General features: G+C 39.4%; 2 protein-coding genes across 2 annotated transcripts in view; both read left to right on the plus strand.

Annotated features, from left to right (window-relative positions):
- Window positions 1–497: 497 nt before the first annotated feature.
- Window positions 498–9,566, plus strand: LOC138000449 (paired box protein Pax-6-like). The gene is made up of 5 exons (XM_068846875.1): window positions 498–980; window positions 1,063–1,153; window positions 5,404–6,048; window positions 6,617–7,074; window positions 8,916–9,566. Exons 2-5 carry the CDS (start codon window positions 1,141–1,143, stop codon window positions 9,204–9,206), a joined length of 1,407 nt encoding a protein of 468 aa, XP_068702976.1. The 5' UTR covers window positions 498–980; window positions 1,063–1,140; the 3' UTR covers window positions 9,207–9,566.
- A 2,266-nt stretch (window positions 9,567–11,832) lies between these two features.
- The window catches only part of LOC138000452 (p21-activated protein kinase-interacting protein 1-like), an 18,464-nt gene continuing 2,393 nt past the window's right edge, over window positions 11,833–27,903 (plus strand). Inside the window, exons 1-11 of the mRNA XM_068846884.1 lie at window positions 11,833–11,925; window positions 12,015–12,121; window positions 13,963–14,015; window positions 15,137–15,257; window positions 16,786–16,860; window positions 18,020–18,072; window positions 18,163–18,245; window positions 20,078–20,140; window positions 21,369–21,466; window positions 23,251–23,365; window positions 26,126–26,336. Coding sequence (XP_068702985.1) covers window positions 11,851–11,925; window positions 12,015–12,121; window positions 13,963–14,015; window positions 15,137–15,257; window positions 16,786–16,860; window positions 18,020–18,072; window positions 18,163–18,245; window positions 20,078–20,140; window positions 21,369–21,466; window positions 23,251–23,365; window positions 26,126–26,336 — 1,054 coding nt within the window. The 5' untranslated portion in view covers window positions 11,833–11,850. The remainder of the gene's footprint in view (window positions 11,926–12,014; window positions 12,122–13,962; window positions 14,016–15,136; window positions 15,258–16,785; window positions 16,861–18,019; window positions 18,073–18,162; window positions 18,246–20,077; window positions 20,141–21,368; window positions 21,467–23,250; window positions 23,366–26,125; window positions 26,337–27,903) is intronic.

Consider the following 27,903-nt stretch of genomic DNA (forward strand, 5'->3'; position numbering starts at 1 on the left):
CGTTAGCACATCAAACTATAATTCCATGCTCACTAACTTGAAGGAAGGGGTGCATTCTGTCTCGTTCTGCTTTACAAAATAGCTCTTCTTGCCCCTCATGCATAATAAATTAAGGGCATGGCCTGCCTTGAATTGTGAAAAAGCATTTCATAGGGCTATCTGTATTTCTTTATGTCTTCTTACGTATGGCGTGGAAAATATGTATCTACAGCAGATGACAACATTACTTCCATAAAAGAAAAGTTTATATAGAAAATTGCTTAAAACGCCCAAATCCTTTGTGCCAATTATAATGGAGTAAAGGTGCTGTTTATAATCAATAGTTCATGCAGAAAATGTTACATTTTCCCAAAGCGTGGAGAGCAGAACTACGCTTAAAGAGTTAGGTAGCCGAACAGCTATCCTCGGAAGGGTAAGCTTTGACCACAAAGACTGCATTCACGAACGTTATATTACCACGAACATGGAAAGAATGATTCGAAAAATGGGTGTGAAAATCAGGGGTGTATCAAGGATTGGAACGGGAGGGGTAATTTGATTAAGGCCGACCTACCTTGAGCCTCACGTGGGTTGAACAATTTAACCACCATCTGTTGACTGTTTAGTATTCTATTAAGCATAAACGACAGATGGCAATCCTTTGCTAGAATCCCATGTGAAATTTCCCACAAAGGAGAGCGCTGCGGTTCGCGTACGATTTGTTGTGTTCTATCTCCACTTGGCCCCATTGCTCAGTCCTGATTTGGCAATGTGACTCTATTAATAACCTGAACACACAGCTGTGGTGCTGAGAGCAAAAATGCTGCTGATTTAATTTGATTTTAAAAAGATTTAAATGGGTATAAATTCTCAGTGAACAAGAGAATTTAAACACTCATTGAAGGGTGATCACTCGGAGCCAACAAGCATCAAGTCATATACGTAACCTAGAAGAAGACTTGAGCGCAAGATAATTGCTGCTCAAAACTACTGACCGCAAGGTATGGAAACTTTTGATCAAGCAACCTAAATTGTGATGACACAAAAGCGTTAATTCGTCAAAACGACTAACTGTTTCACTAGATTGTCCGCGAATTCACATCTGCAAAGTACGAAACACCGAAGACGACCACACAAAGTCATCAATCAGTCTCAGAGAAGATGGCACATCTAGGTAAGTGCACTTTGTTATCCATCATTACAGCACCAAGGAACTCTATTTAACACATTTCTTCATTTTCTCTTTCTTTCTTTTTGCCTCGTTAACTTGTCTCGTTTCGGTTCTGTTGTAACTGCAGTCTAGATTGTTTCCGTCGGAGCCGTTTAATGTATTACTTGCGCCAAACGATATAAAATTTCAAATTTGAAATTTAAAATTTCGAATCCTCCCCCTGGATGGAAAATCATGCGTAAACCATCTATCAAACTGTAGTATCTCGAGCGATACACTGTTGGCTTAAATCAAAACAAACTAAACTCGAGCTCAAGTTTTGACCTTTTTTCGTGAGGTGTTCCGTGTTGTATAAACGTGTCTTCGACTTTTGTTACTCCACAGCGTGGTTTTCAGATTTAAGTATCGAGTCAAATATATGTAATACGCGTATATTCGAGTAATTTTCAAAGTGATTATTTCACCTGTTTGGCACATTTCACTCGCCTTCAGAGGTTCAACGCCATTCAGTATTTGTTTTTCGCACAGCCCGCTTAAGGAAAACCGCCTTTAGTCTCGAGACCTATGCTGTCACGCCTTTTCAATAGAAGTATTCTACCTTTTCAATACATGTATATTTGTCGTTAAATAAATGTATTTTGTTTGAATCTCACACTTCGATTCATTTCTTATTTGAATGGATAGCTCCTGAAAAAACAAGTTTACATGAGACAAGTTTATCGATCAAGAAGCATAACCGGTCGGCAAAAAAGGATTGTTTCAAGAGCGATATGAAGCCTAATTAAATGCAATAATCAATCAGTTGGATTTCGTAGACATTTGTTATCTCAATATCCATTTAAAAAAATCTTATCTCACTCAAACAGTGCATGAGGGGTAAGTTCATAAGTTGGGAAAAAGTAACAAAATGGAATCAACACTCCCTTTTCGTAAATTCATGGAATATGATTATCAGGAAAAGCAAGCATTTAAGAAGGCTGTCGTCAGAATTCGATCCAAAACGAGAAACGCAGAAGGCTTTTGTCTGAATTCGATCCGAAACGAGAAATGCAGAGATGTGTTCTTGGAAAGTCATGAACGTTTCACCATTTCTAAGAAGGCTTCATTTGAGACCGCATTTCAATTTAAACCCTTGTTGATTACAATAATTTGTACCAGAAATCTCAGTTTTCCGCGCCCGAAGAAGCGAAAGGTCCATGTAAGTTTTATGTTGATCAAAACCATCAAAAGTGATTTATGATTCCGTCATCTAGGGAAAAAACAATTACTAAGCATAGCGACAATAAAAAAAATAGCAATTTACAAAGCTAGATATAAAGCATAGACGTAGCGAAAGCAAGTTCTTTAGACGTACATTATGGAAAATGCGGAGTGCATGAAACCCCTCCGGTTCTCAGTACCCTTGCTTATGTAATAGTTGTGGCTCTGACATTGACTGGCATTGTCAATCCTTTTTCTTTGTATTGGGTCAAACAATCCAGAGTGAGTCAAGAGGCACCATTTTGGTAAATTGAAGCATTTTAAGTAAGTCATCTCGCTTAATAGCTTTAATTTCTCAGTTATTCAGTAATTATTTTGCTGATGCTGAAGAACTGAGCTAATATTATGAGTACAAGGGGAAAGTCTCATTTGGCCGATTTGTCCCATTGAGACTGAAACAAAAAGGCCAAGAAACACAAAATCTGTATGAAAAGAGCGTTTTATTGTTTAAAGCAACAAAACACGGGATAAAAAAGCGTTGAATTTTTGCTACAAGTCTGGGCCGAGCTTTCTGAACCGCGGTTTGTGCCAAACCACAATGAATACAATTATGACCTATAACTTTTTATCGAACTTCCTACGGGGTTAGCCCAGATTCTGCAAGTAGTGAGGGTGTTGATATATTGATTTTCAAAATCTTACAAGAACGGGAACTCCACGTATCCATTTTATTTAATCGAATCACAAGGTAGGTTGTCTTAGTAATAGTTTATTCGAAAAGTAGGAGAGATTGGTTGGACCGTGATAAAGTGTACCATATTCAGTCCATATGCTTGCAGCTCCTCCTTTAATTAAAACTATTTAATTATAAGGATGAATAAGAAGCCATGCTATTCGAAGGAAAACGCAACGGCGATCACATGTCGAAGGAATACATACGCGATGTCAAATCTGTTTTTATAAAGGAGCCGAGGACAAATCTTAGTTTCAATTTTAAACAGTATTAGTGGTAGAGTGAAACGAGCGGCGTTTGTTTGCGTTCATATCAGGGGCACCCAACGAAGGCGTTCCGCAAAATATCTTTTCCGCAGATAATTCTCATACTCTTTTTCAGGGAAACTTTAAATATTTTTACCATTTCACAATCCGTGCTGACTGGATGAGAACAGAAAGTAGGGAGGAGAACTCGTTCACGCCGAAGAAGCTTACCGCTGCTTCAACTTATCGCAGGTTGAGCAAAAATTGATTCACGAGGTTCTTTGCTGGCTCGGAAGTCACCTGGCAGGAAGTTTCCCTCACCATCTAGCTTTGCTCATAATCACCCTGCTTGGGAATGTGGAACATTTTTTTTTCCCAGCAAAATTAAGAATTAGAAAAAATGTTTTATTAGCGTTCTCTTGTACGTTTTTTACCTATTATTATGCATTTTGAAAATAATTTTCGTTGTTTTTCGTTTTCGTTTGTGTGCAAAAAAGATATTACTGATTACGCAATAGCACGAACATTGAACATCTCTCCATTTCTTGAGATATTTTCGAGTTTGATTTGCACCGCACGAGTGAATTAGGCAGCCTACAAAGATTCTTTCGTATCAATCTTCGTCATTGGCGTCAAGTCAACAAGAAGTTCTGTGAACTCATTCATGCATTTGCGTTTGCAATCTAGCATTTGCCTACACCCCTGTGACATATAATTTTGAAAGAGTGCAATAACATTATTACATGCGATAGATGAAATGTGTTTGAATTTAAATAACAACATAATTAATATTCTTTAACTCATTCCTTTCGACGAGACATACAAATTCGTGTAAGTTTAATGTCGGTACCTTTTTGGTAATGTTTTACCCAAACAGTCATCCTCATGACATTGCGATAAATTAAAAGCCCTTACCTGAGAAAGAAAAATATTCAACGAGCTCTTCCAAAACAACGTGATGACAAGTCTTACGGTTGACCTCTTTGTGACCTCTTGCGCGAACGACGAACGGCCAGTTCGATAAACACAGCTCTAATTCGCCTTCGCTGGCCAGGGTTCTAATATTTCTAACTAAAATAGTAGAGAAAAAACAATTAGAATTCTTATTTGAAGCAACTAAGCAGGAATGAAGCTAATTAGATAAGTTAATAAGAGCTAAATCTATTCATTTACCAATCTTTCGTCCATTCATCCTTCGCTTGGTCGCTCTGAGATCAGAAAAAAAATTATCTTAAGTTACTTACTGTAAACTCCGATGAAGTAAAAATGTTTCCTAAAGCGAAAAACCTTCGGTTTAATTTAGAATTTGGATGGAAATTCGAGGAAAACATTGAAAACCAAATGTGACCAGTCGCGGCCTCAAAGCCTTTTCCCGCCAAAATAAAACCCCTAATTTGTCACCAGTCTCCTCGGAAATAGATCCTTGCTTCTATTGAGGCCCTCCCAGGGGGAGACATTGTTCCGTTGTTCCCTTTAAAAATTAGCGTGGGTTCCTTTCTTTCCGAAATTACTTACAAACTTGTTCTCAACTTTTTTATCCCTAAAATGGTTTATGGTATTTTCGCTTTGTTTCCCTGTTCCCCAGTTCAAATTAACAATGTTCCTTTGTTCCTTAAAAACCTTGGGAGGGCCTTCACTCTTGGAAAAAAAACAACAAAATCAAATGTAAAAAGGACAAGAATAAAAATTGAACTCGTCATATACATGTACTATTTTTGCGCGCGGGCCCATTTTTTTCAGGTAGTCTCAGGAACCCTTCTATCTCCTGACATTGTTTAATTTACGCGAGAACTATCTCTGCTATTACCATAGTTCTTCTATTACATTCCCATCCAACACATACAGGTACTAGCAAGAAGTAAATAAATAAAGCAATAATAACAAACAAATAAGTGTACATTATTCTAGTGTTATGTTCACCATCCCTGCCGCAAAAAACGTTTATTTTAAAAAATATCCTAACCAAGTGATTGGACTCAAACTGATCAACTTGTAGTACGCCTGCGGTCATCGAGGAAATTTGAGAAAATTTTGTTTCAATCAAAATGATAGCTTTCTTTTCTTTTTTCTGACAGCTCCCTTCCTTTTTCAAAGTCACGGGGGAATCAACCAACTTGGAGGGCCTTTCGTGAACGGACGTCCCCTTCCAGACTACATCCGTCATCGAATTGTACAGCTTGCTGCATGTGGCGTCAGACCATGCGAAATTTCTAGGAGGCTACTAGTTTCTCATGGCTGTGTCAGCAAAATCCTAGGCCGTTTCTACGAGACAGGCTCTATCCGGCCTGGATCGATAGGAGGGAGCAAACCCAAGGTTGCCACGCCTCCAGTGGTAAATAAAATTGTACAGTATAAACAGCAAAATCCGACAATTTTTGCTTGGGAGATTCGCGACCGTCTCGTGGAAGAAGGCGTTTGTGATCGGGAAAACACACCAAGTGTCAGTTCCATCAATCGCATCCTCAGAAACAAAGCTGCAGAGAGAGCTGCTCAGTATGCCATGATCGAGAGGGAAAGGCAGCAACTGGCTAGCATTTATGGATTTCATCCTTGGTCTGCCGCTATCTGTGACCCAAGCGTTCCTTGGTCGTGCCACTCAGTGCCGCATCCTGAGGAGTTCCCAATTCAAGAGTATGAAACAGGAGACCTGGAACCTGCTTCTCAGCTGTCAATCACCACAACATCCGAGAGTGGAAAGAGTCAAGAGCAAGAAAGTGAAGGTAACACACTTCAAAAGTCACATCTAAAGTTCCTTTACGATGGAAGAGTCAATATTTGTTTCTACACCAAACCGCTCAATTCCAATTTATTTCCGAGTACAAGATTGTTTTTTTTTTTTTTCAAATCAACTTGACGCAGCTTTTGACTTAATTTTTAAATTAAATTTATGGCAACTCGTTGAGTTTTTCGAGGTATTTTTCGTATAACACGCAGTTTTGGAATGTATGGGGTAGTGCGCGGGGTAATGTGCATATATTATGTGGACATGATATTATTTCTCTAACTGCTTCCTTACGCCGCTCGTTCGAATTCTGCAGAGTAAACCGTTTATACTCCCTCAGTATCAAATACATAAAAACCTAATGATTTGCCGTTCTTTCTTTTATCGGAGAAGATCCCAATATTAAAAACACTATTAGCGATAGTTCGTGTGTTCCTATTCCTGAACAGTTTCAAACAAATGCCCTCGTGGTTTCACCCAAAACTCTTTTTCTTAGGACTGCACTCACCTGAATTAAGGTGATAGTGCATTTAACCAAGTTATGTATTTTTGAAAATATTTTATAGCGAGAATCAACTGTGAAAACGACGAAGAAACACATTCAGCACAATTTGCATCAAGTAAAAAAATAACAAAGAGAGAAAGAGACGATACCATGTTACATGAAAGTGATGGTGAGCTTAATGAGAAGAAACCAATCGCGGAATCACTCGATGCAGACCTTCAAGAAAGTGATTTAAATGGCAGAATCAGCATTCATAACAGCAACAAAACTGTTGAAACTGACATCAAACCACTAAGAGGCAACACCGAAAATACTGGCTACAACAGTGAAAATGAAAGTAGCAAGGAAGACAACGATTCCCAAGCAAACCAGAAGAGGAAAATAAGAAGAAACAGGACAACGTTTTCGCCTGAGCAGTTGGAGATGCTCGAAAAAGAATTTGAGAAATCTCATTACCCGGATGTAGCCACGAGAGAGGAACTAGCAAATAAGATTGACATGTCAGAGGCACGAGTGCAGGTGAGATTGAGTCTTATAACAATACTAGCACAAAGACAAATTAAAGACAATCTCTGAACGTTAAAGTGCTACTGTGATCAAATTTTTATCCCTTGAGTTTTTTGGTTTATCACATAGAGTACCATGAAACATTAAAAACGCTGTTTACCGTTTGGAAATATCTGCATTGGTTCCGGAGATATTTAAGTTTGAAAAATGTGTTAAATATGCAAATGAGAAGGCTGATGACGTCATTCACCCAACCCAATAGAACATCAAGAATATAAATAGAGCTATCTCGGTCAATTTGCAACAGAGACCACTGAAACTTGGTGAGCTAATAGTTCTGAGGGCAACACACCTACGACTGTAAAGGAATTTGTTCCCATGACAACTCACTCTTTTCCAGTCCCCTCCAACTGATTTCAACATTTTGGTGATCTCAGGGTAGAAATACATTTACCAAGGCCACAAACTCGACCTAACATCTTTATATGCTGGCAGGATCATGCAGATGAGGCACCATTTGCAAATATCAAAACAAAACGCCAAAGGTGGTCTGCAAAGCTTTTAATATCAGGGAGGTCTGGAACCCAGTATGTTGCCATGGTAACAAAAATGGTATGCTCATATTGTGGAACACATCTCCTAGAATCTTAGTGCAAAGAACCAAGTATTTCTGATACAAATTGGCTGAGATATCTTTCTCCCATCATACTTGATCCAAATTTGGTTGGGTTTATGACGTCATCACTTGGCTAATTTGCATATTTAAAAAACTTGAATATCTCCAGAACAAAAAGAGATATTTGAAAATGGTAAACAGCATTGTTCTTCTCGGACAGACTACGTGTTTATGTGCCAAAATGGCTTAGATAGGGAAGATGCAAATTTCGTCACAGTAGCACTTTAAACTTTGCAGAATAGTTCTTCCAACAATGACCTGTTTAGCGAAGCTCAACCGTTTTCGGGGGAGAGTAGAGAAACTGGACGTAAGGCATTTCAATGGTCCCTCATGTTTGTCCGCTTTCTTGCTCTTAGCGCCAGCTGTACTCAGTTGTTTTTTTTCTTGCACCGATTGTCTCGTTAATAATTTTCCTGGTTAACTTCCGCCGATTGGCTAAATAGTTAGTCATGAGTTTTGTTTTTAAGGCACTCATTCGAAAAGTACTATGTATCAAAAATAGTAGTAGGGAGTAAGTACCACCACGACCCCTACTACTGCAAGTGCCGAGAATTTGGTTTTACCGGTGTAAATGACAAGTTAGAGCGGGTTTCAACGAGTGTCGTAAAACCAAAATCAAAGTAATTACTTTGGCCAATCAAAAAGGACCGAGACAATCCAGTAAACCAATCAAAACTCGAAGTAATTACACGCAGCCGACACAAAGCGCGGGAAAATGTGCACGCGCGAGCCACGATTGGTTTTTGTTTCGCTTCTGATTGGTTGAAAAAGTGGCGCGAGAACTTTAAACCAATCACTAAGTGAAGTAGAGCGGTTTTCAACTGAGTGTCGTAAAACCAAAACCAAAGTAATTACTTTGGCCAATCAAAAAGGACGCAGACAATCCTGTAAACCAATCAAAACTCGAAGTAATTACACGTAGCCGACACAAAGCGCGGGAAAATGTGCACGCGCGAGCCACGATTGGTTTTGGTTTCTCTTCTGATTAGTTGAATCAGTGGCGCGAGAAATTTCAACCAATCACTGAGTGAAGTAATGCAAAACCAAAGCAATTCGCTAATTACTTTCGACACTCAATTGAAAACCGCTCTAATGCAAAACCAAAGCAATTCGCGAATTACTTTCGACATTCAATTTAAACAGCTCTAAGCCCAAGCTCTTCATTGCTTATTTACAGGTTTGGTTCTCTAATCGCCGAGCCAAATGGCGCCGTCACCAGAAAATAAACAGCTTACCACACTTGCGTCAATCACTCCTGGGAGGCTGTTATCCAATGTGCAGTGAATGTGATATGTCTGAACAGCGGTGTGCTATGATATCAGGACCATACAGCCCACCCTTAAACCGTTCTATTAATCTATTGTCTCCAAACTCCGACAGAATGCCGTCTGCATCATCAACGTCTGTATTGGGAAGCGTAAATGCGCGTTCTTGCTCACCTCAGGACTGCACATGTTCGAGAGTTTAAGCGTTTTAAGAATTCTTACTATATTTTCCTATTCGTATCGATGTAAATAGACTTTCTTTGCAGGGGAAGGCCTTCGAAATTCTCGCGCATGTGAAAAGACTTTTGGATAATGCAAGGCCCTTGTCTTCGTAAACGTATATTTCTCCGGGGATTTTGTAGACTAGCAAAAGCAATTAGTGGGGAATGAATTAGTTGCGCTTCAAGTTTATTAAGCTTGGGAATGACACTCAGTATTCTTTGGAAATTCAAGTTTTAAAATACTGATATGAAACAGGAATTTTAATTTTTCTGGGATTAAACGAAAAGAGTTTATATAAATTTATCATAATTGCAACTGATTAATAAATTGTTGAGGACTTCCCTTGATAGTTTTATTCTTTTCTTTGACACCTCAGGAATCGAGTCATAACAATGGCCAGTCAGTACGTCAGGCAGTTCTTTCGAACCAAGGCCGTCTCTCTACCTCTTCGGGTTTTCTTCGGCCGTTGTTTCGCTCTTTTTCCTATACAAAAAAAATATTAAAAAAAAAAGGCAGGAGAGGTCTCATCTTGATAAATATGCAACAAAACATTCCAACCAACCCACTTTACCCGGGACTTTGTCCCGGTTTAGACGACGCTGTCCCACTGTCCTGTTTTTATTCTAATGGCAGCTTATCACGTGACGTCACCGCCGCCATGTTGGTGGACGAAAACAAAGGTCATTAGCTTCTTTTGTTCGTCCAACAGAAGTCGTACATTTCACTATTGTTGTTGGTGTCTCTAGAGGTTGGTTGAAAACGCCCTATTGCCCCGTTTCCGCAATATTTTGATAGTTGTTATTTTTAAACATGGCTAACATGTTAAAATATGATTGAATTTCATTTTCTTCAGTACATATTAATCAAATTATTGGCAATAGGCCATTTTCGAAATATCAAATATTCAGCTTGACAGTGAAGCAGTGAGTACAAAAACAATAGAACACGTCGGAATGAATGTGAAAAATGTTTACATTTATTCTTTGTCCTCTAAACCTCTCTCTGCTTCAGACAATAGACCATATTCGTATTCTCAGTATTGGACTGGAACTAGCTCGCAATGGAAGTCTTATGCGGGGAATATATTAAAAAGAATAGCCCTTTTCATGGTTAATTTTTCTCATTTGCATTACAATGTAATCTAACGTGGATGCAAGGCAATTTCGGGTTTAAGCTACAAAATAGCCCGAAATTGCCTCACATACATGCTATATTATATTGCGACGCAAATGAGAAAAACTAACCGTGAAAAGGGCTGTTTCCATTTGAAAATTAAAGATTCCCCGCGTTAGCCTCCATCGCAAGCTAGTTCCAGTCCAATACTGGGGAGTTCTAGTTTTCTGAAGTAATTGCCAATTTCATCTACGATCAATTTAGTTTTCGTGGCACTCGGATATTCATACACGTTTTGAAAGGGCTATATGAAGGAGGGCGGCACGACAAAAGCAGACAATAGTTGCGGGCTCTTAAATGCGAACTGGCAGGATTTGTGCCATTCATATCTAGGAATTTGTCCTGGTTTGGGTTTAGAGGTTGGAACGGTCTGATGTTATCATCAAAGTCTGTGCCAGGTAAAAAGTTAGGCTCGATTTCCGCCGCTCACTCGAGTTCGGGTATCCTCCCCGAGAAGAGACGGCTGGGCGCGTGAGCGATAGATTGTGTCTGGGACGTAAATTCAAAATATAATTTATGCGAAGTCAATAGTTGCGGGGAAATAGCATTAGACATCCCAAAAACACTGATTTTAAGAAAACAGAAATTACATAACAATGCTTAAAACGTCTGCGCGAAGTTTCCAGATGATACGAGCTTGAGTTTGTGGTTAAATGATCAGAATGATCAATGTGAGTTTGAATTCAACCGGCGAATCTGTCCTTGGCGCCAACTGGAAAATCAGTGAAGTTTGCGAACTCAGGCCGTAGAAAACGACACAGTCCCCATTCTCCAGCTTCTCGAACACTTTTCGTTGTCGCAATCTTGGATGTTTCCTACCTTAAAAGCACTGTAAACCTCGAACAGGCCGGGTCAAAGAATACCTTCGCAGCCAAAACATATAATTTATGCCAGACGGATTTGTGCAGGCGAGTTTCTGATTGGCGGAGATGAACAGTGGCTCACCTCACGCGTCCAGCCGAGATTTCGGGAGTGAGCGCTGGCTCATTTACTGATTTACCCCTACCCCACTACCCTCGTTCCCTGCTTCACGCTCTTAAAGTTTGTTAACAGGGCTTTTTTCGCCCCATCCCAAATTTGCAACTTCATCTGAGACTGCCACGACCCTCTAGAAAATTAAACAGAAGTGGAGATGTATGAGCTTTATCAACTCTTCGAGACTTTTTAGACTATATTTTCGCTGACCAGTTATTGTAACGGTAATAGTAAGAATGGTACAAAGCTACGAGATATTCACGGAATATTATTTTTATGCAGCGGTATTTTATTGCTCCTACAAAAGTTGGAAGCACTGTATAGCGCAAATGAGCGAGTAAGAAGAATAGTATGAACAGTTGTTGATTCAAAAGCAACACGAGTTTTTTCTCCCCTCCCCAATCGTCAAAAAAAAGCGCGGTCCCCTAGCAGTGGGGAGCAAAAGGCCTGGCTGCTGTTGTGTTAGGAGAAAACAATATGGAGGTCGTCGTTGGGACTTATGAACAAGTACTCGTTGGTTTTGACGTTCTTAACGAAGATGACGAGTTTGAGGTATAACTTACGATTTCGAAAAACGCGGTATTGAGTGACTTTAACTTCAAATGAGGTGATTTTCTTTCTGTATACTTTTGATTGAGCAGTACAAGTTAAAGCCAAAATTCGCCGAGAAGGAGCACGCGGGCTGTATCAAATGCGCTGCTAATAACGGCCGAATCTTAGCTACAGGAAGCTCGGATGAAACTATAAGGTATGGTCGTTCCTTAGGAGCCTGGCTTTAGTGCCGAATGCCCTGCCGATTTTTTTGCATGTCACTGATCGAACAAGAAAAGCAAAATCTGTCGTATTCTGACTTAATAGACCTCTTTAGCTTGTACGTTTTGTTTTCCCATTTCAGACCACGTGATGTTTTCAAGAGAATTTTTATTTTGTTTTTTCATAAGTTATGCGTACATATTCACGTGCATAGGACGACATTTGAAAGAAAGGTTTTCCCTAGAGTAACATCACGTGGTCTGAAATGGGAAAACAAAATGTACAAGGTAAAGAGGTCTATTTACCCGCAACCAGTAAACTAAAGACAGTTTCATTGTGGCGTGTGCAATACACAGTTGTAGCATTAGATGAAATGCTCTTACTCTACGTTCCTAGAATTTTTTCTTTTTCAAGTTTACCTAGTCTTCAAACGGGTGTTGAATCCAACAACAATTTCTTCTTCCTGTAAATAAATTAAACACAAGCTGACCTTCTGACCTCTAGAGTTTTAAACTTTTCCAGACCAAGAATAAAAACGTCACACACAAGCTTGCTTCCACAAAACACAGTTTAAATGAAATGAACAGCAATGGATAAAGGCTTTTTACTGATCGTGATGGAGATCAGTAATCAAATGTTTGTCGAAGACTTGCCTTGCCTTTTTTGTTCAGTACCCGCAGCCTGAGCGAAAGACACTTAAAGCAATATTTGAACAGAATGATCAATCCAACGGTGGTTTTGCTGTTCATCATTTCTTACAATGTAGTCCAAGAAGTAATTTCTTCATTTTCCAGAAATGATAATATCGAGGAATTCCCAATTTCAGTACTCTTCGTTGCCATTCCAAAAGCAGATGGTTCAACAACAATTCCGTTTCCATTCCATGACATGTTGCAAACAGCAAGTGATACAATCATAAATATAATTATTAGAAACTCAAATTCTAATAAACATAGCTTACTTTCCAATGGAAAACAGAATTATACAATGTATAGCCCATTTAAAGTTCGATGGAAACAGACTACTTTACACAGTCATAGAATTCTGAGTTTTGGGGGTCCTGAAAATGAGGACTAAGGTAATGTGGGCGCACAATGTAAAGTGGGTGAGTAAGGTTCTTTAAGATATGAATTAAGGGACTTTTAGAACATGTGAAATTCTGAATGTTTCAAGTGTGGAATGGACATTAAATGAAAGTTACAAAGATCATTTGATACCCTGTTTCACACCAAAATGGCAAAATAACCATACTGTGCAGTTTGGAGCCACACTTACATTTGTACCAAGTAAGCAGTCTGGGACTAAAAGGCATGTTGCTTGCAGGCAAAAATAAACCTAATGGGACAAAGGTAATAAAACCAAGGGGGTTCATTGCTACAACTGTACATGTACATCTGGATATCATTTAAATCAGGTATGGGTTTTCATCAAAAGAATCTACAGTCCTTTTAAGCTTTCAATCCACACCAATTAGGGCATTAGGCAAGTTGTATTTCGCAGTTATTTTAGGTAGAATACGAGACATGGCAAGTTTTTCAAAAGTGTCAAAAATGCCAATTTTTTGAGTTTTTGCAAAGGCCTGGGGGCAAAGGAAAATTCACTTTGATGAAGTCTAGGAGCTAAAAACAATGAAATACAACTCGTCTAATGACCTATTCTTTCCCAGGTCCCCAGAGTGAGTTTTCAAACATCCCCCAATCAAGTAATGCTGCTATGATCCTCGCAGTTACGCTATATATGCGCAGTTCAGTATATGGTTCATTTCTTATATCATTTCGTTCATTGATCCTCCAATCAGTCAAACTGTTAGTCTGTACTTTCTTCCTTTTTCCTCAGGCTGTATAATTTAAAGGAACACAGAGAACTGGGTGCTTTGATGCAACATGAGGGTAAGTCGCAAAATGTTGGTAAAATAATTACCGGTAAAGTGAATTACGTACATGTATAACCACTTTTGGCTATTTCCGATGAATCCATTCTCGTCAATGACCATAAGATAGCACCAAGTGAAGGTGCTCAAGACACTATGACTATGACAGCCATCTTCTCAATGGAGACTTCCCAGCTTGTTTCTGGTGACCTAGCCCTTGACCTCATAAAGCCCAAAAGAAGGAAAGGTGCATTTAATTAGAATCAGGGGCAAGCAGAAGGAGAGAAAGAGACAGTGAAATTCTGACTAAAAGTTAAATGAGACTTAAAGTACCCGTGGGTTGAAGTTTGACTGTACACTGTAATAATTATTCTGTTAAGATACACTGTACCAATCGTAAACAAGGGAGTCACATGCCCACCTTCTTTGCGGTATATGTACATGTATTTGTGACCAGAGTATCTCCATTATGCTCACCCTTATTCATAATTGTTTTTATTATACACCAGACTCACTATGAAAAATCTGATTGGTCGAGAGCATTCAATCAATTCACAATAGCTTGTGAACTTGACATGATAAATGTAATATCTGCTGCAGATATTACATTTATCATGTCGTTCAACGTCTGCCTGGTTACTAAGCCCCTTGGAGTGTTTTCCTCAGAAACAAAATGGCTGAACGCTTCGCTTCTGTTTCTGAGGATGAATTATGTGGAAAATGTATAATAGAACAATTATTGAATTTGGTTTTCGCATGATATCATGAATTACCAAAACCTCGTGGCTGTGTTATCTGCCTCAGCCTTCGGCTTCGGTTTTGATAATTCATGATATCATGCTCAACCTCATCCAATAATTGTTTATTGTTACCTGTTACATGTACAACTGTACATGTATCTTCAAAGAATTAATGTAAAATTTAATTCAGCTGCATTAGTCCACCTATTGAGTGTGGGTTTCAGTTAGTTCTCAAAACTCATGTCTTCAACTATTAATTTTTTTGAGGCGAAGTATTAGAATATTGCAAAAGTAATAACATCTTCCAAAAATTAATTGTGCTTCCACAAAACTGGAAGTTGCTATGTGTACATGTACCTGTACAGTAGCAACATTTTCATTGTTTGCTGTGTTATTACAGGTTCAATAACTTGTTTAACATTTCACAACAATACCCACATGCTCAGTGCCAGTGAGGATCACACCATTTGCCTATGGGAGTGTCGCACATGGGAATGCTTGAAAACTTTGAAAGGACACAGGTATCATGGAAAGTCATAGCACATGATTATGTATTGTCAGTATATTTTGCCTACAGTGTAATTTCTCACTTTGTTATGTTAATCATGTATTAGCTATTAGTTTTATATGGTGTTTTGTTCCTGCTAGGAATTGTGATTAATTTTTGATGACGTTATACTTCCCTGTAATTTCTTAAATGGTACCTTTTATTGTATAGGCTTGTCTTGCCGCTGTTGATCCTAGACAATTATTTGCAGAACATGCCAAAAGTAGTAATTATTGTGTTACTGTGCCATTAAGTTATTGTAGTGTACAATCCCATGTAGATTTCTACACACCTACAGTGTATAACTAACTAGTCAGAGTGATATACAAAGTAGTATCACTTTTATAGCAAGTGGCAAATTTGCTGTTGTGTTTTTGCCAAAAATCAAAAAAACTTTCTTTCTTTTAGCTGGTTCTTATCTTAGACCGTTAGCTTCAGTTTAATTACACATGTAGCTGAGCAACTTCTTGTATGAGTGGGACAAGTTGTACAGTGTATAATGAAATAATTAAGTTCTTATTTTCATGCTTTATGCAGGAGTTTCAATAGAAGCCGGTTCCCGGCGGTATACTGCCGCCTGCTTTGCCTCACACCACTGGCTAGTTTGCCTTGATTTTCATTAAAAATGCTATCATAAACTTGTCAAACTGCCACCTTCAATGGGCTATCCTGGACGGCTATTTCAGAAGTTATTGAAACCCCTGTTTATGACAAGAAAAGGCCTGTCCAAGCTAGTCACACTTTTCTGGACAAATTACATATCAGCCAGACCTCAATACTGGGAAATCTGTGCCATACTCTTTGTACAATTGTACAATTTATTGTAACCTGCGTGCCAAGCTATCTCAGGGGGTGAAGGTGGGACAGGGTTCCCTCTCTTCCTCTCTCCTCCCTACCCTCCATCTCCCAAGAGAGCTTGCCACGCTGGTTGCACTCTTTGGAAACAGTATTTGAGGTTTCATTTACATACAGTATGTCCAACAGAATCCATCAACAAGGGGGTGGTTATCTGGGAAATAAGATTTACAGTCCTTATCCCAGAATGACTTGGAAGTCTTACCAATAGGAGTTGAAATTATGAAGGCAGCCCTTCGTCTGGTTGGGGTTGCTGCACAATAGTCCAGTGCTACGTGTAAGTCAGCCAGAATGTATGTGTATCCTACTTGTGTGACTCCTGTTCTTGATAAGAATTCCCATTTATGTTAAGTACATGTACAGTATACATGCTACTGCAAACTTAATGTCTCGCTGTCTTGATTAGGTCATTCACATCTCAAACGCCCTAGGACACATCCTTTTGATCATCTGGCATTAGACAGAGTAAAATCTATTAAATGTCAATCTCAGGGGGTCAATGAGTCAAATAATTTATTCATCAATATGATGGCTGATGGCTCGGTGTTCAAAGCACCTACATGTATTGACCAAAAAATTAGTAATATTGCATAAATTATACAGTGTAAAATGTATTTTGATAGCAAGAAAATGTATTTCATACACAGGGGTCATGTGAATTCTGTTTCTGTGCATCCATCTGGACGACTTGCGCTCTCAGTTTCTAAGGATAAAACGTTAAGGTTAGTTTCATTTTTGGGCTGAAGTCTTTAATTAGAAGCCATTTTTGCCTTGCTTGTGAATGTCACAGTGAATTAAAGAGTTGCATGCATACATGAAGAAGGAAGGACAGCAGCCTTATTAGATTTATTCATGTGTTTTAAAAGAAAACAACGCTAAGGTTAAGCAATAAATAGTTGCTATGGGATGGACATTAATAATAATTATTATTGTTATATAATTTAATATCTTGTTTTGGATAGTGTTTGATGCCACCAAAATAAATAAAAGGTGTAAACAGCTGCGCTATAGAATACGGTTACATGTATGTGTGCTAGGTTTCTTGCTTTTTGTTCTATTTAAAAACAATAATATGAATAATTATATAATACATCTGACCTGCTAATCGCCCTTTCTCGCAGTCGGAGACTGAATTACTAAGGGCGCAGCTCAATGAGGTTGGACCGAAGGAGCTGTGCAGCCGGCTAGGCGCTCAGCCCCTGAACACGACACCTCTGAGCCATATTAAGAGCAACTGAAACTCAACCCACATATGACCCAAGGCCAGGGTTGAACCCAGGTCACAGAGGTGGGCCAAGGCCAGGATTGAACCCAGATCACGGAGGTGGTCCTGAAGCACGGTCAATGACCACTAAGCCACCCTGACTCCACAACTGGTGCATTGTATAGTATGATTTGTCAAATGTACTTCATGTTTAAATGATCCACAACGTCTTTTTTTTTTCCCGCTCTTAAAGGTGACTAAGGTGAATTGTACATTATTATTCAACAATTGTGACAATGTCCAAATATGGTCATAGCGCGCTCAATAGTCATCGTGCATACTCAACGTAAAAATTATCCTGCGATATACGTGATTTTGTGTGTCACAGAGAAAAATGGTAGTTTTTCCTTTTTTTTCCCCAATAAACGTAGAAAATTGTGCTTTGTCATCAATGTGTTGAATAATAAAATAATTATCCTGCTCAATCTTGCGGAATATCACCTGATTTTAGCCAATGCAGCCAATGGCCTTATCAGCTGAGTATCAGGCGATATTCCGTGCAATTTCGCAGTATAATTGTTAATTATTATTAATGTGGCTGGCTAAAATTAAGATAGAAGTTAAATGTGTATAACGTATTAATAATAATTATTATTTCGTTGGACTTGTTAACACAGAACGTGGAACCTTGTGACTGGAAAATCAGCTTACATTACAAATATCAAGGAAGGTATGGACGTTTAAGAGAATTTTGCATTAAGATTTTCTAAATGAGCTTGTTTTTAAAGTCTTTTTCTGTCTGTTTATTTTATACATGTAGCTGCTTTGATTGTGAAGTGGTCTCCATCAGGAGATAGTTATGCTGTTGCTGTGGGAAATAAAGTAGTTGTTTATAAGCTGGCAGTAAGTACAATATGTTTCAGGTATCTGTGCATTGATTATTGATGTAAACGTTTTGTTCACGCAATACAGGAGTCTGTCAGTGGGAAGTCCTTTGTATGACAGCTGGAGGATGATTGTACTGTCTACATGTACATGTATGCCATACACAATGTATGCAGTAGTCGTTCTTAAATCTTGTACAAATTTTGCACTCTTAGGATTTCACACCTCTCTCTACATCTGCAGGGTTGGGGTTAGGGTTAGGGTTAGGGTTAGGGTTAAGGGCCAGGCAGTGGGCAAATTGACCTGCTGTGCAGACTTTGCTTTTTCTGCTTACTTTATTTTAACAAAAGCATTACAAAATTAATGCCCATCGGCCAAATACTGATGAACTCCTGAGCAAAATCTTAACCCTTTCGCTCCTGTAAGTGCCACTGACACTCATAGATTTTACTCTGTCTAATGCCAGACCAGGCGCGGATCCAGGGGAGGTGAAATGGGTGAATTTTCACCCCCTTTTTCTGATCCCCCCTTCTTTCTTTTTTTTTCTCATCCCTCAAACACCTCAACCTGGCTTTGGTTCTATTACATTATTACAAAAATTCATCCCCCATTTCAAAATCCTGGATCCGCGCCTGCAGACAATTTTAGTCGTCAATGGGGAACCCCTCAGTATCATATTGGGGGGGGGGGGGGGGGGGGGGGGCTGGCCCACTTTAAGTTCCAGAAAATGATCAGGTAATACCCGGTAGGTTAAAAATGTTCCAACAAAAAAGTACCAGGTAAATGGCAGATTTAGTGTTTTGTGAACATGAAATGACTACACAATATACCTGCTGCGAGTCGTTTTGTTGGAACTTTTTTGTTGGAACATTTTTAACCTATTACCTGATCATTTTCTGGAACTGGGCCAAAAAATCCCCCCATATACTACTCCCTCGGGAGTGAAAGGGTTCCCCATTAACGAGTAAAATCGCGCGGTAAAGCTCACTGTTTTGCTTTTATATTTTAATCCACGACATAAGATTGTAGTTTTGAGAGAGAGAACTCATAGGGATGATGGCTGCTATCTCGTTTTCATATTGAACAGTTCTTGTTGTTATTTAATTGAGGAGTAACGCTTTTGCGAAAGTTGGATGGAGTATGAATAATTGACAAGGTTTTGCATTGGTGACTTTGTGAAAATAAAGTGTGAAGGATTGAGTTTGACTTCGAGTGACTCGAGTCTCGATCCTCAACTCAATTCTCGATCCTCGATTCTCACAGGGATCGAGTCGAGACTGTCCACTTACTTTTGCACGGTACTGCAGGAGACTGTAGGAGCAGGTTCAGAACCAGCCAGGGTCATTGCATTTGTGGCAACAACTATGACTGAACTCTGTCCACGTGAGTGGGACTAAAGGGCTCTCACCAATGTGCCATTCCTGCTACCAACAAACTTACGTGTACCACACAAGATACAAGTAACATGTATTTACGTTGCTACACTATTTCTGGTATTTTAACCTTCCCACCACTATCTTACAGTAACTGTCCTCCCATCTGGGAACCAATGTTATCCTGTTGGTCATGTCACAGGTATATTGCTAAAGCACATGACAACTCATGGACTCTTGTCCAACTAACACTGCCCAAGGGTTAGCAGTAACCCCTGAGTTGGACAACTCAGCCAAGCTCATTGGTGATGTTCACACGAGGGATTACCCAGGAATAAACTGCCACAATCGATGGAAGACTATAGAATTTTTGCACTTTCAGTTACTTCCTGCTTCAGAAATTAGGCACAGTTTCAACTCACTGGTGAAAAGAATTTCATATAAATTATGACATTTGTACTTATTATTTTATGATAGACAGCTGCCCTGTCATTTACAATGGAATTCTCCAGATATGTGTTAGCCTTGGAGTTCCTTTCTGTGAGTACCTTTTTTATACAGCACGCATGCAAGGGTCAATCTCAATGTTAAACCTGTGAAACTGACAGGTAATGTAACGTAAAGGAAACAAAATGGAGAAGGAATATGAAACAAAGACTTAACTCTAACTGGAGCTCACGAAACAAGGACAACGTTATAGTAATTACATGTAAGGAATATTCCTTGAGAGTGCGTCAGATATGAGATATTATTAGGGAGCTTTATAAGCAGGTGCGTTTTTGAGAGGCGGACGGCAACCTGAAGAGAACATTTCGCGTGCCAGAACAGTGGTGTCTCCCAGATTTTTATACTAATCATCTCATAAATGAGAAAAGATACTTGGCAATATAAATGTGGTGGTGAGAAGACAAGTTAAAAGGGAAAACAACTCACTTCCGGTTGCCGTCCGCGTCTCAAAAATGCGCGTGCTTAAGCTCCCTATTAGATAAATGTAAATAAAATAAAAAAATGTAAATGCTTTGTTTATAGTGGACGTGCACTTAGCTATCAAGCTAGTTTACAGGCACCCCACTTTTAACAATGTGAAAGAAACAATTCAAAGTTAACAGAAACGTTATTAAGAACCCCAACTGGCAGGAGGCAACCAGTTGGCTATTTACAAAGCGTGGTAGAGTTGAATCCGGGACAACCGGAAACAAATCCTAACCAGAGGTTAGAACGGGATTTGAACCCGGAGCAGCCGCATGCAAACCGAACGCCCTAACCACTCGACCACGCTGCCTCCTCTGCCAACGAGGAGGCCAACGAGCCAACGACGCGTGTTGCCTTGAGTTGGCTATAACCGAATGGAATAATAATTTTTTATTAAATTTGGACACTTCAGACTAGCCGATAACTGACGTCCAATAACCGATAACTGTATGATCATATTAGGTCATTCCCATATTGAGTCAATCCCATAATACAGTTCATTTTGGGGTATTTGCATTATAACAATAGATTTCCAGTTCATAATACATTATGTATAAAACATTCCCAAGAGTAATTAACTTGTATTGTTCTTATGTAAAGAACCTCCTAAAACGTACTGCATTTATGATTATAGGATGGTGAAAATAGTCTATACGGTATACATGATAACGAAAATTTCTGCAAGGTAGAAACGCAATATCTGATGTCTAATGATCTCTTGATTTGTTGGAAATGATTGTTCACATTATTTATTCGAAGTTTTCATTGAAGCCTTTTTTTAATTTCCCCATCTCAGGAAAGTATATTAGCTACAGGAGGAGAGTTTGAAGGCATAAAGATCTTGGACATTGAAAAGGAAACGTGTCTCCAAACACTCAAAGGGCATGCTACCAGGTAGCGCAAAGATTACATGTTGTTTTAAATGACTTCTCGACTGCTGATAGTGGAGGCGCATTTCCTTCTCTGGTGGCGTTCTTGCATGGACCTTTCTTACCCGGCGGCCATGCTGGTCCAAGACAACTAGAGTTCGTACCCTGAGCCTCTAGTTGATGTGTTTGGAAGCGAGTTCAGGGGACGGACCAAAGTCAGTTTGGGACATGTTTGAAAGAACACTAAAAAGTCCTTCTGTTTTTTTTCATTACAAAAAGGAAACCCATGCTCTGTCAAGAGTATGCTTATCAAACTAACCACACACGGCCAAGAACGTGCATACGGTTGGCTCACGGGGCTGACATTGATTCCCGAATGGTGATCAATGTTAAGCCATGTTGGGCAGGGTTGGTTTCTGGATGGGTACAATGTACGCTCCCTGAGAGCATGGTTGGCGTGGTGATGAGTGCACTCGCCTTCCACCAATATGGCCTGGAGTCTTCGCGGACTCGACGTCATAAGTGGGCTGAGTTTGTTGTTGGTTCTCTACTCTGCTCCGAGAGGTTTTTTCCCTGGATACTCCGGTTTTCCCCTCCTCAAAAGCCAACACTCCAAATTTCAATTCGATCTGGATTAGAGGGCCGCAATTTAGAAAACTGTGATAGGTTGTTGTTATTATTATGATGATGATGATGATGATGATGATGATGATGATGATGATGATGATGATTATTATTACTACTTACTTGGGATACTTTTTTAAAATTAAATTACAAGCACCAACCAGCGGCCAACGTCGTTGTTTGGAAGCTTGGCGCATCAATGCCGTCCCCGCTCCTTTGACGATTTTTTCTTTAGAAGAAAAGGGCGCTAATTTCTCTTAATAAGCGCACATTTTCCTCATTTTTCTGTTAGCTACATGTAAATTGGTGAGCGCATAGAGGGATTATTGTTATATAGCTTTCGTTCACCCCTGATGAAGACACTAGAAAGTACGGCTGAGTGTAGAAACGATGGATCTTTGAGTTTTAACTTAAACCAGAGTAGTGTGGAGCAATAGTTAATAGCGGGGACTGGTTTTGAAGCTCGGTAAACATCAAAGGAACAAACAAAGATGCCAAGGTTTAGGTTGGAAAGTCCACGACCGTGCACAATCTTTTGTTTTGCGCTCATACACTTTGCATGAATTACGTAACCAACACGTTTCTATTGGTTAGTTCTTCAGTACGGAGTAAACAACTATTGTGTTTTGTGCACGGTCAAGGCCAAAAAAGAGAACGAAATCCTACGACAAAGAAATTTGTCGGGTTTCATAACCATTCTCCTCTATTAACTATGCTGGAGCTACGATAGGAAGGAATTAGTTTTTGAAGAATCGGGTTCTTACAAAGGGCTAACGCTCGATACGTCAACCAGTGGAAAGTCGGCATTGGAACTGCGGATTTCAAACGATTTTATTTTTGAGCGAAAATGAAACAACTTAACGAAGCAGTGGCGAAGAAGTTTGAAAAAAAAAACAGTTTTTTAACGGTACTCGAGCCCATGAGCGAGTGATTGCGCCGAACACTGCTTTACCATTGGGGTATCAACCCACATTACCTATCATCGCAGACGTAATCTAACACCGGTTAGTAACCTAACCTAACGAGAGGGTTGTTTTCGTCTGTGACGCAGGCTAAGCCACATGGGAGCTGATCAATACTTGCAAGTTTGTGGTATATTCCGTGGGAGGCGAGAGTATGAAAGAGGATATCATGTAAAATGTCCTGTATTTGAAGTTCTAGAACATGGTCTTGATGTATTTACAGGGTCAAGGATCTTTGTACGACAGACGACTTACTGAAGGAGGATTGCAGGAGATTGCTGTTATTTTCAGTCTCGTCCGATGGAGATTTGAGAGGCTGGGCTTTCAATCCTGAAAACGTAAGGCGCTATTTTTGACCCTGATCTCCCTGTGATCTCTCTGTCAGCTTGTTGGTAAAGCAAATTCCAGATAATGATTGAGGAAAGAGAGATAACAAAGCAGGAAACTCACATTTTGAAATGGGACACTGACGAATTTCTCTAAGAACCAATCACAAAACTTTCATGAGTAAAACAAAAGAGAGGGCACTTTTGTTTTAATTAACGGGTCGTAGCCACGTGACCATGATTTTCCCGCCATTTTCTACGTTTGCCGGCTGCTGCTTGCCGTTTCTACGTAAAAGAAGGCATTTTCGCGTTTGTCGTATACGTGAAAAACGTCTGCAAAAGAAGACGTTTGCGGAAAAAAGTACCCCAAAAGCATTTTCCGGTATGCGAAAGGAGGAAAAATTAGGTTTCATGGTTAAAGATTGTTCATAAGTGACTCCTTGCCGCAATTTTTTTCATGAATTCACGTCGACTCTCTGTTGACCGATAAAACAGCTTCATCGAAACTCTCAAAATTTGACGGGTAAGGATTTTCATTTTATACAGCGTCTTTTTCTACAAACAATGTGTAAAAAGACTCCGAGTTTTGTTTTTGCTTTTTAGTAACTAAATGCTCGAGTTGCCGTGGATCACGCGAAGCTTAAGTCACAACCTTCTCTGTATTTTACGTAAAACGGCAAGCCGACCTTTGCCTTCGTTTCACGTAGACTTGATGCTAAATCTTTAAATTTTTTGGACAAAACGGCGGAAAAGGGATTTTCTTTGACTTTATTGACGCCTACGACAATCTTTGAGATCCAGGACAGAGGATTCCCCTGGATTTTCCGTGAGGCGACTCATCCGTTGTAAATTTTTGGCCACTTTTTAAACATGAGATACGAGAATTATTATGGCTACGGCAACGAAAACGCCACAGGAGGTTAACTATCAATAGAGTTATTTTAGTAGAGTTATGGCTTAGAGTTAGAGTTAACGACTGCCAAAATCCTGAATTCAAGATTTTGGATTGCCAAAATTGGCGGTCCAAAATCGTGAATTCAGGATTTTGGCAGTCCAAAATCGTGAATTCAGGATTTTGGAAACTTAACTCTAACTCTACGACAGAACTCTATCAAAATAACTCTATTATATATATAAAGAATAGCTGTCCCCACGCCGCAGTGGCGAAAAGAGGGACAAAGTGCTAGCTGCACGTGCGCCGCGCGTTTTATTACGTAATTGGGAGCTTAAGCACGTGCGTCTTTGAGACGCGGACGGCAACCGGAATTGAGCAGTTTGCACTTCTAACTTGAATGTCTTAACACAACCAACATTTACATTGCTAAGTATCTTTTCTCCATTAGAGATGATTAGTATAAAACTCTGGGAGACACCACTGTCCTGGCACGCGAAATGTTCTCTTCCGGTTGCCGTCCGCGTCTCAAAAGCGCCCGTGCTTAAGCTCCCTAATATTCTTGCATAACAACGTTTTGACGACAACATGAGTGTACAACTTTTAACCTTCATTTTCTTTCTTTTATCAGAAACCACTCGTAATCAGAGCTTGAAATTGCGACCAAAACGGTCGCATTTGCGACTGAATTTTTTCCCTTTGCGACTAAAATATCTGGAGGAGTCGCAAATAGACCATTTTACAGTTGTGGCTAAGTTACCAGGCCTAGCAATGGAAGCGAGGCTGCCGGTGACCCTGTTTTGATACAAACCTTCATGCTTTTGTAATGTTAATATGGACTAATTAGCGTTACAACAACACAATTTACATGATAAAAGCAGTGAGGTCTGTATCAATGCAAGGTCACCGGCAGCCTCGCAGCCATTCATAGGCTTGGTCGCTGAGCAAACAACTGTAAAATGGCCTATTTGCGACTTGTTTTCATCTTCGCTCTTTCGAAACAAAGGGTTAGCAGTTGCCAGTTTGCTGCTCTTTTTACTAAAATAAATGAAGAAATGACAAAATTATTTTGTTTCTCGCCATGAGTTTTCTTTCAATCTGAAGATAGCGTAATTGTAGCGTAATTTTGCTGCGATGTTACGTGCACAACTCCATTCCTTCGATATTATTCGCCATTTTCAGCGGTTTCTTTCAACACAAGTATTGTGGGCTCATATTTTGTTTTGCTACACCGCACAATGCAGCGCGACGATTTTGCGACTAAATTTTGCGAAATTGCGACTACATTTTCGTATCTTCTCGCAAAATTGCGACTGGATTTTTTCGGAAATTTCAAGCCCTGTCGTACCAATTTATTTTCAAGGACGAGAGGGAATAATCGCGAAAGAGTTTATCATTTATTTCGTGCATTCACGATACTCTTACAATCTTCTATGATGAGACGCAACTTTCCCCGCTCGTTTTTTTTCCGTGCTTATCGCTGGCTACGCGTTTTGCCTATGTATAGTTCTGAGTTCTGATTGGATTCAATTTACAGTTTTATTCTTTTCTGATTGGTCAGAATGATTGTGTTATCGATCGTCGCTTTTTTTCGCACCAAAGTTGATTTGATGCTGGTTCGGGGCACTGACTGCAAATCAAAGGAACTCAAATGTAATAAATGTTGCTTGAGAGAAGGAAAGACCGGAGTACCCTGCGTAAACCTCTCGGAGCAGACAACAGAACCAATAAGTCAATTCCGGAAAAACTGACGCTTTCGTTCGGTTTGGAAAACAAACCTGGGATATGCGCACTGGAGAAAAACGAGTGTGAGCTCTCAAGGCTTTGCAAACTAATAATTTTCCTTATCTGATGTTCATCGTAATGATTGTAATTTACAGTTTGAGGAAGAAGCCAAGCTCGTAGCGAAATATGAAGTGCCTGGTAGACCGACATGTCTCACAGTTATTGGCCGAAAAACGTTTCCCAGGAAGCTTGAAACACCGGCAGAGGCAGAGAAAATGGCTGTGGAAACGGAACAAGAGTCAAAAACCAAAAACAAGAAGCAGAAAGGCAAAGGAAAAGCGGACCGTCGCATCGCAAAAACTTCAGGTAGTTTTACATCAGGAATCCCAAGCGTGACCATTTTAGTCGTATACTGAAAGACAGAAGCAGGATTATTTATTTAGTTTGGTTAATTTAGTTTGGTTCACAGTGTCCATTCTCGCTGGGGTTCTTTCAGTGTCGATTGCTCTTCTAGTTTTCAGAACTCAATGTTGCTTAGATTTCATTCCTGTTCTTACAAGTGAAATACTTTCAGTGTCGATTCCCTTCGTTGTGGCTGGGGTCGTGAAATTGTCCTCCTATTTGTCTTGTCACAATGGTTACCTAACTACAGTGCATATTTGTGCGTTTCTGATTGTATACTCTGCACGCGTGCGTGTGGAAATCCTCTTTCAGCGTCCATCTGGAGGATTAATTTACGATAGTCATTAAGTCAACGCAATCGCTGACTCAAAATTAACACAACTTGTCGACTGCAAAACCGATTTGGGTGAATAGACCCTTCTCCAAAATGTCGGCAACAGATTTAAATGAGTTAAAATTGAACTGAACCAAAAACTGATGCTAGAAATAGAAAGAGCACCTTTACTTTAGTAGCCTTGCAAAGTTTCAGCATATCGGGTGTTATATCAGCTGAGAAAATGTAAGTTAAAATTTGACAAATTTACAGACGTTTGTACGCCATACCCGCAATCATACAAACGTCTGTAAATTTTTCACTTTTCATCTTACATTTTCTCAGCTGATATTACACCTGATATGCTGAAACTTTGCAGGGTTACTAAAGTAAAGGTGTTCTTTCGAGTGCTGGTATAGGTTTTTAAATGTACAAAAATTTGGCAATTGGTCGACATTTTCTGCAAGCTCACGGTAGTAAAAATCTTTTGAAAGAATGCCAATGTAAGGTCTTAAGAAAGTGCTCCTCATTAAGAGTCTTAAGCCTAATTTGAATATCCAGACGGACTTTTTTTTTCATTTTCATTGTTCCTTTCTTTCACTATACAGGCTCCTTATCAACTATTGTTCTTTTAGTATTTGTAGTAAAGCAATTTTCTGATAATTTTGACTTGATAATGAGCTATCGTCAAAACGTCGTCGTTTTTAAACAAAGTTTTTAACTAAGTTTTAAGTATTTTTAAGAATGTGTAGATATGTTTTATCGCAGTTTTTTATAGTTAAGTGTTTTTCAAATCACTTCTTGGTATTTGAATTTTCGGCCGCCATTTTGGAGAAAGGTCTATTGATTTAGACGGAGTTGAGCCTAGCGGGACTCGTCCTAAGCAAGATGCCATCATCCAAGAGCAAGATTCATCCAAAGTGGCCTAGTCTCCATCAGCGTCAGAGAAGTGTATTTTTCAACCAGGATTTTCGGGAGAATAAACGATAGGCCAAATCGGGTAACTCAAAGTTGTATCCACTTCAAACCTTTTGGGAATAAAACGTTTTGTTCCAAGTATTTCCACATCATTTTAATGTGAGTACTACATTATAATGCAAATACAATACAAAAAGAATCTTAACCCCGGGAGATTTGAAATGGGTACAATATCGAGTTAGCCGATTTGGTCTATTTAACAAATCGAAAGTGGTTCAGCGTTGTCTGTACTCTTATCGA

The sequence above is a fragment of the Montipora foliosa genome, chromosome 4 (assembly GCF_036669935.1).
Source record: "Montipora foliosa isolate CH-2021 chromosome 4, ASM3666993v2, whole genome shotgun sequence".
In the NCBI taxonomy this organism is placed as follows: domain Eukaryota; kingdom Metazoa; phylum Cnidaria; class Anthozoa; order Scleractinia; family Acroporidae; genus Montipora; species Montipora foliosa.

Bases quoted from the DNA above. Each gene is read 5' to 3' on its own strand.
- LOC138000449 (XM_068846875.1), top strand. The intron at 6,049-6,616 runs GTAACACACTTC...AATATTTTATAG, and splicing joins TCAAGAGCAAGAAAGTGAAG to CGAGAATCAACTGTGAAAAC. The intron at 7,075-8,915 runs GTGAGATTGAGT...GCTTATTTACAG, and splicing joins TGTCAGAGGCACGAGTGCAG to GTTTGGTTCTCTAATCGCCG.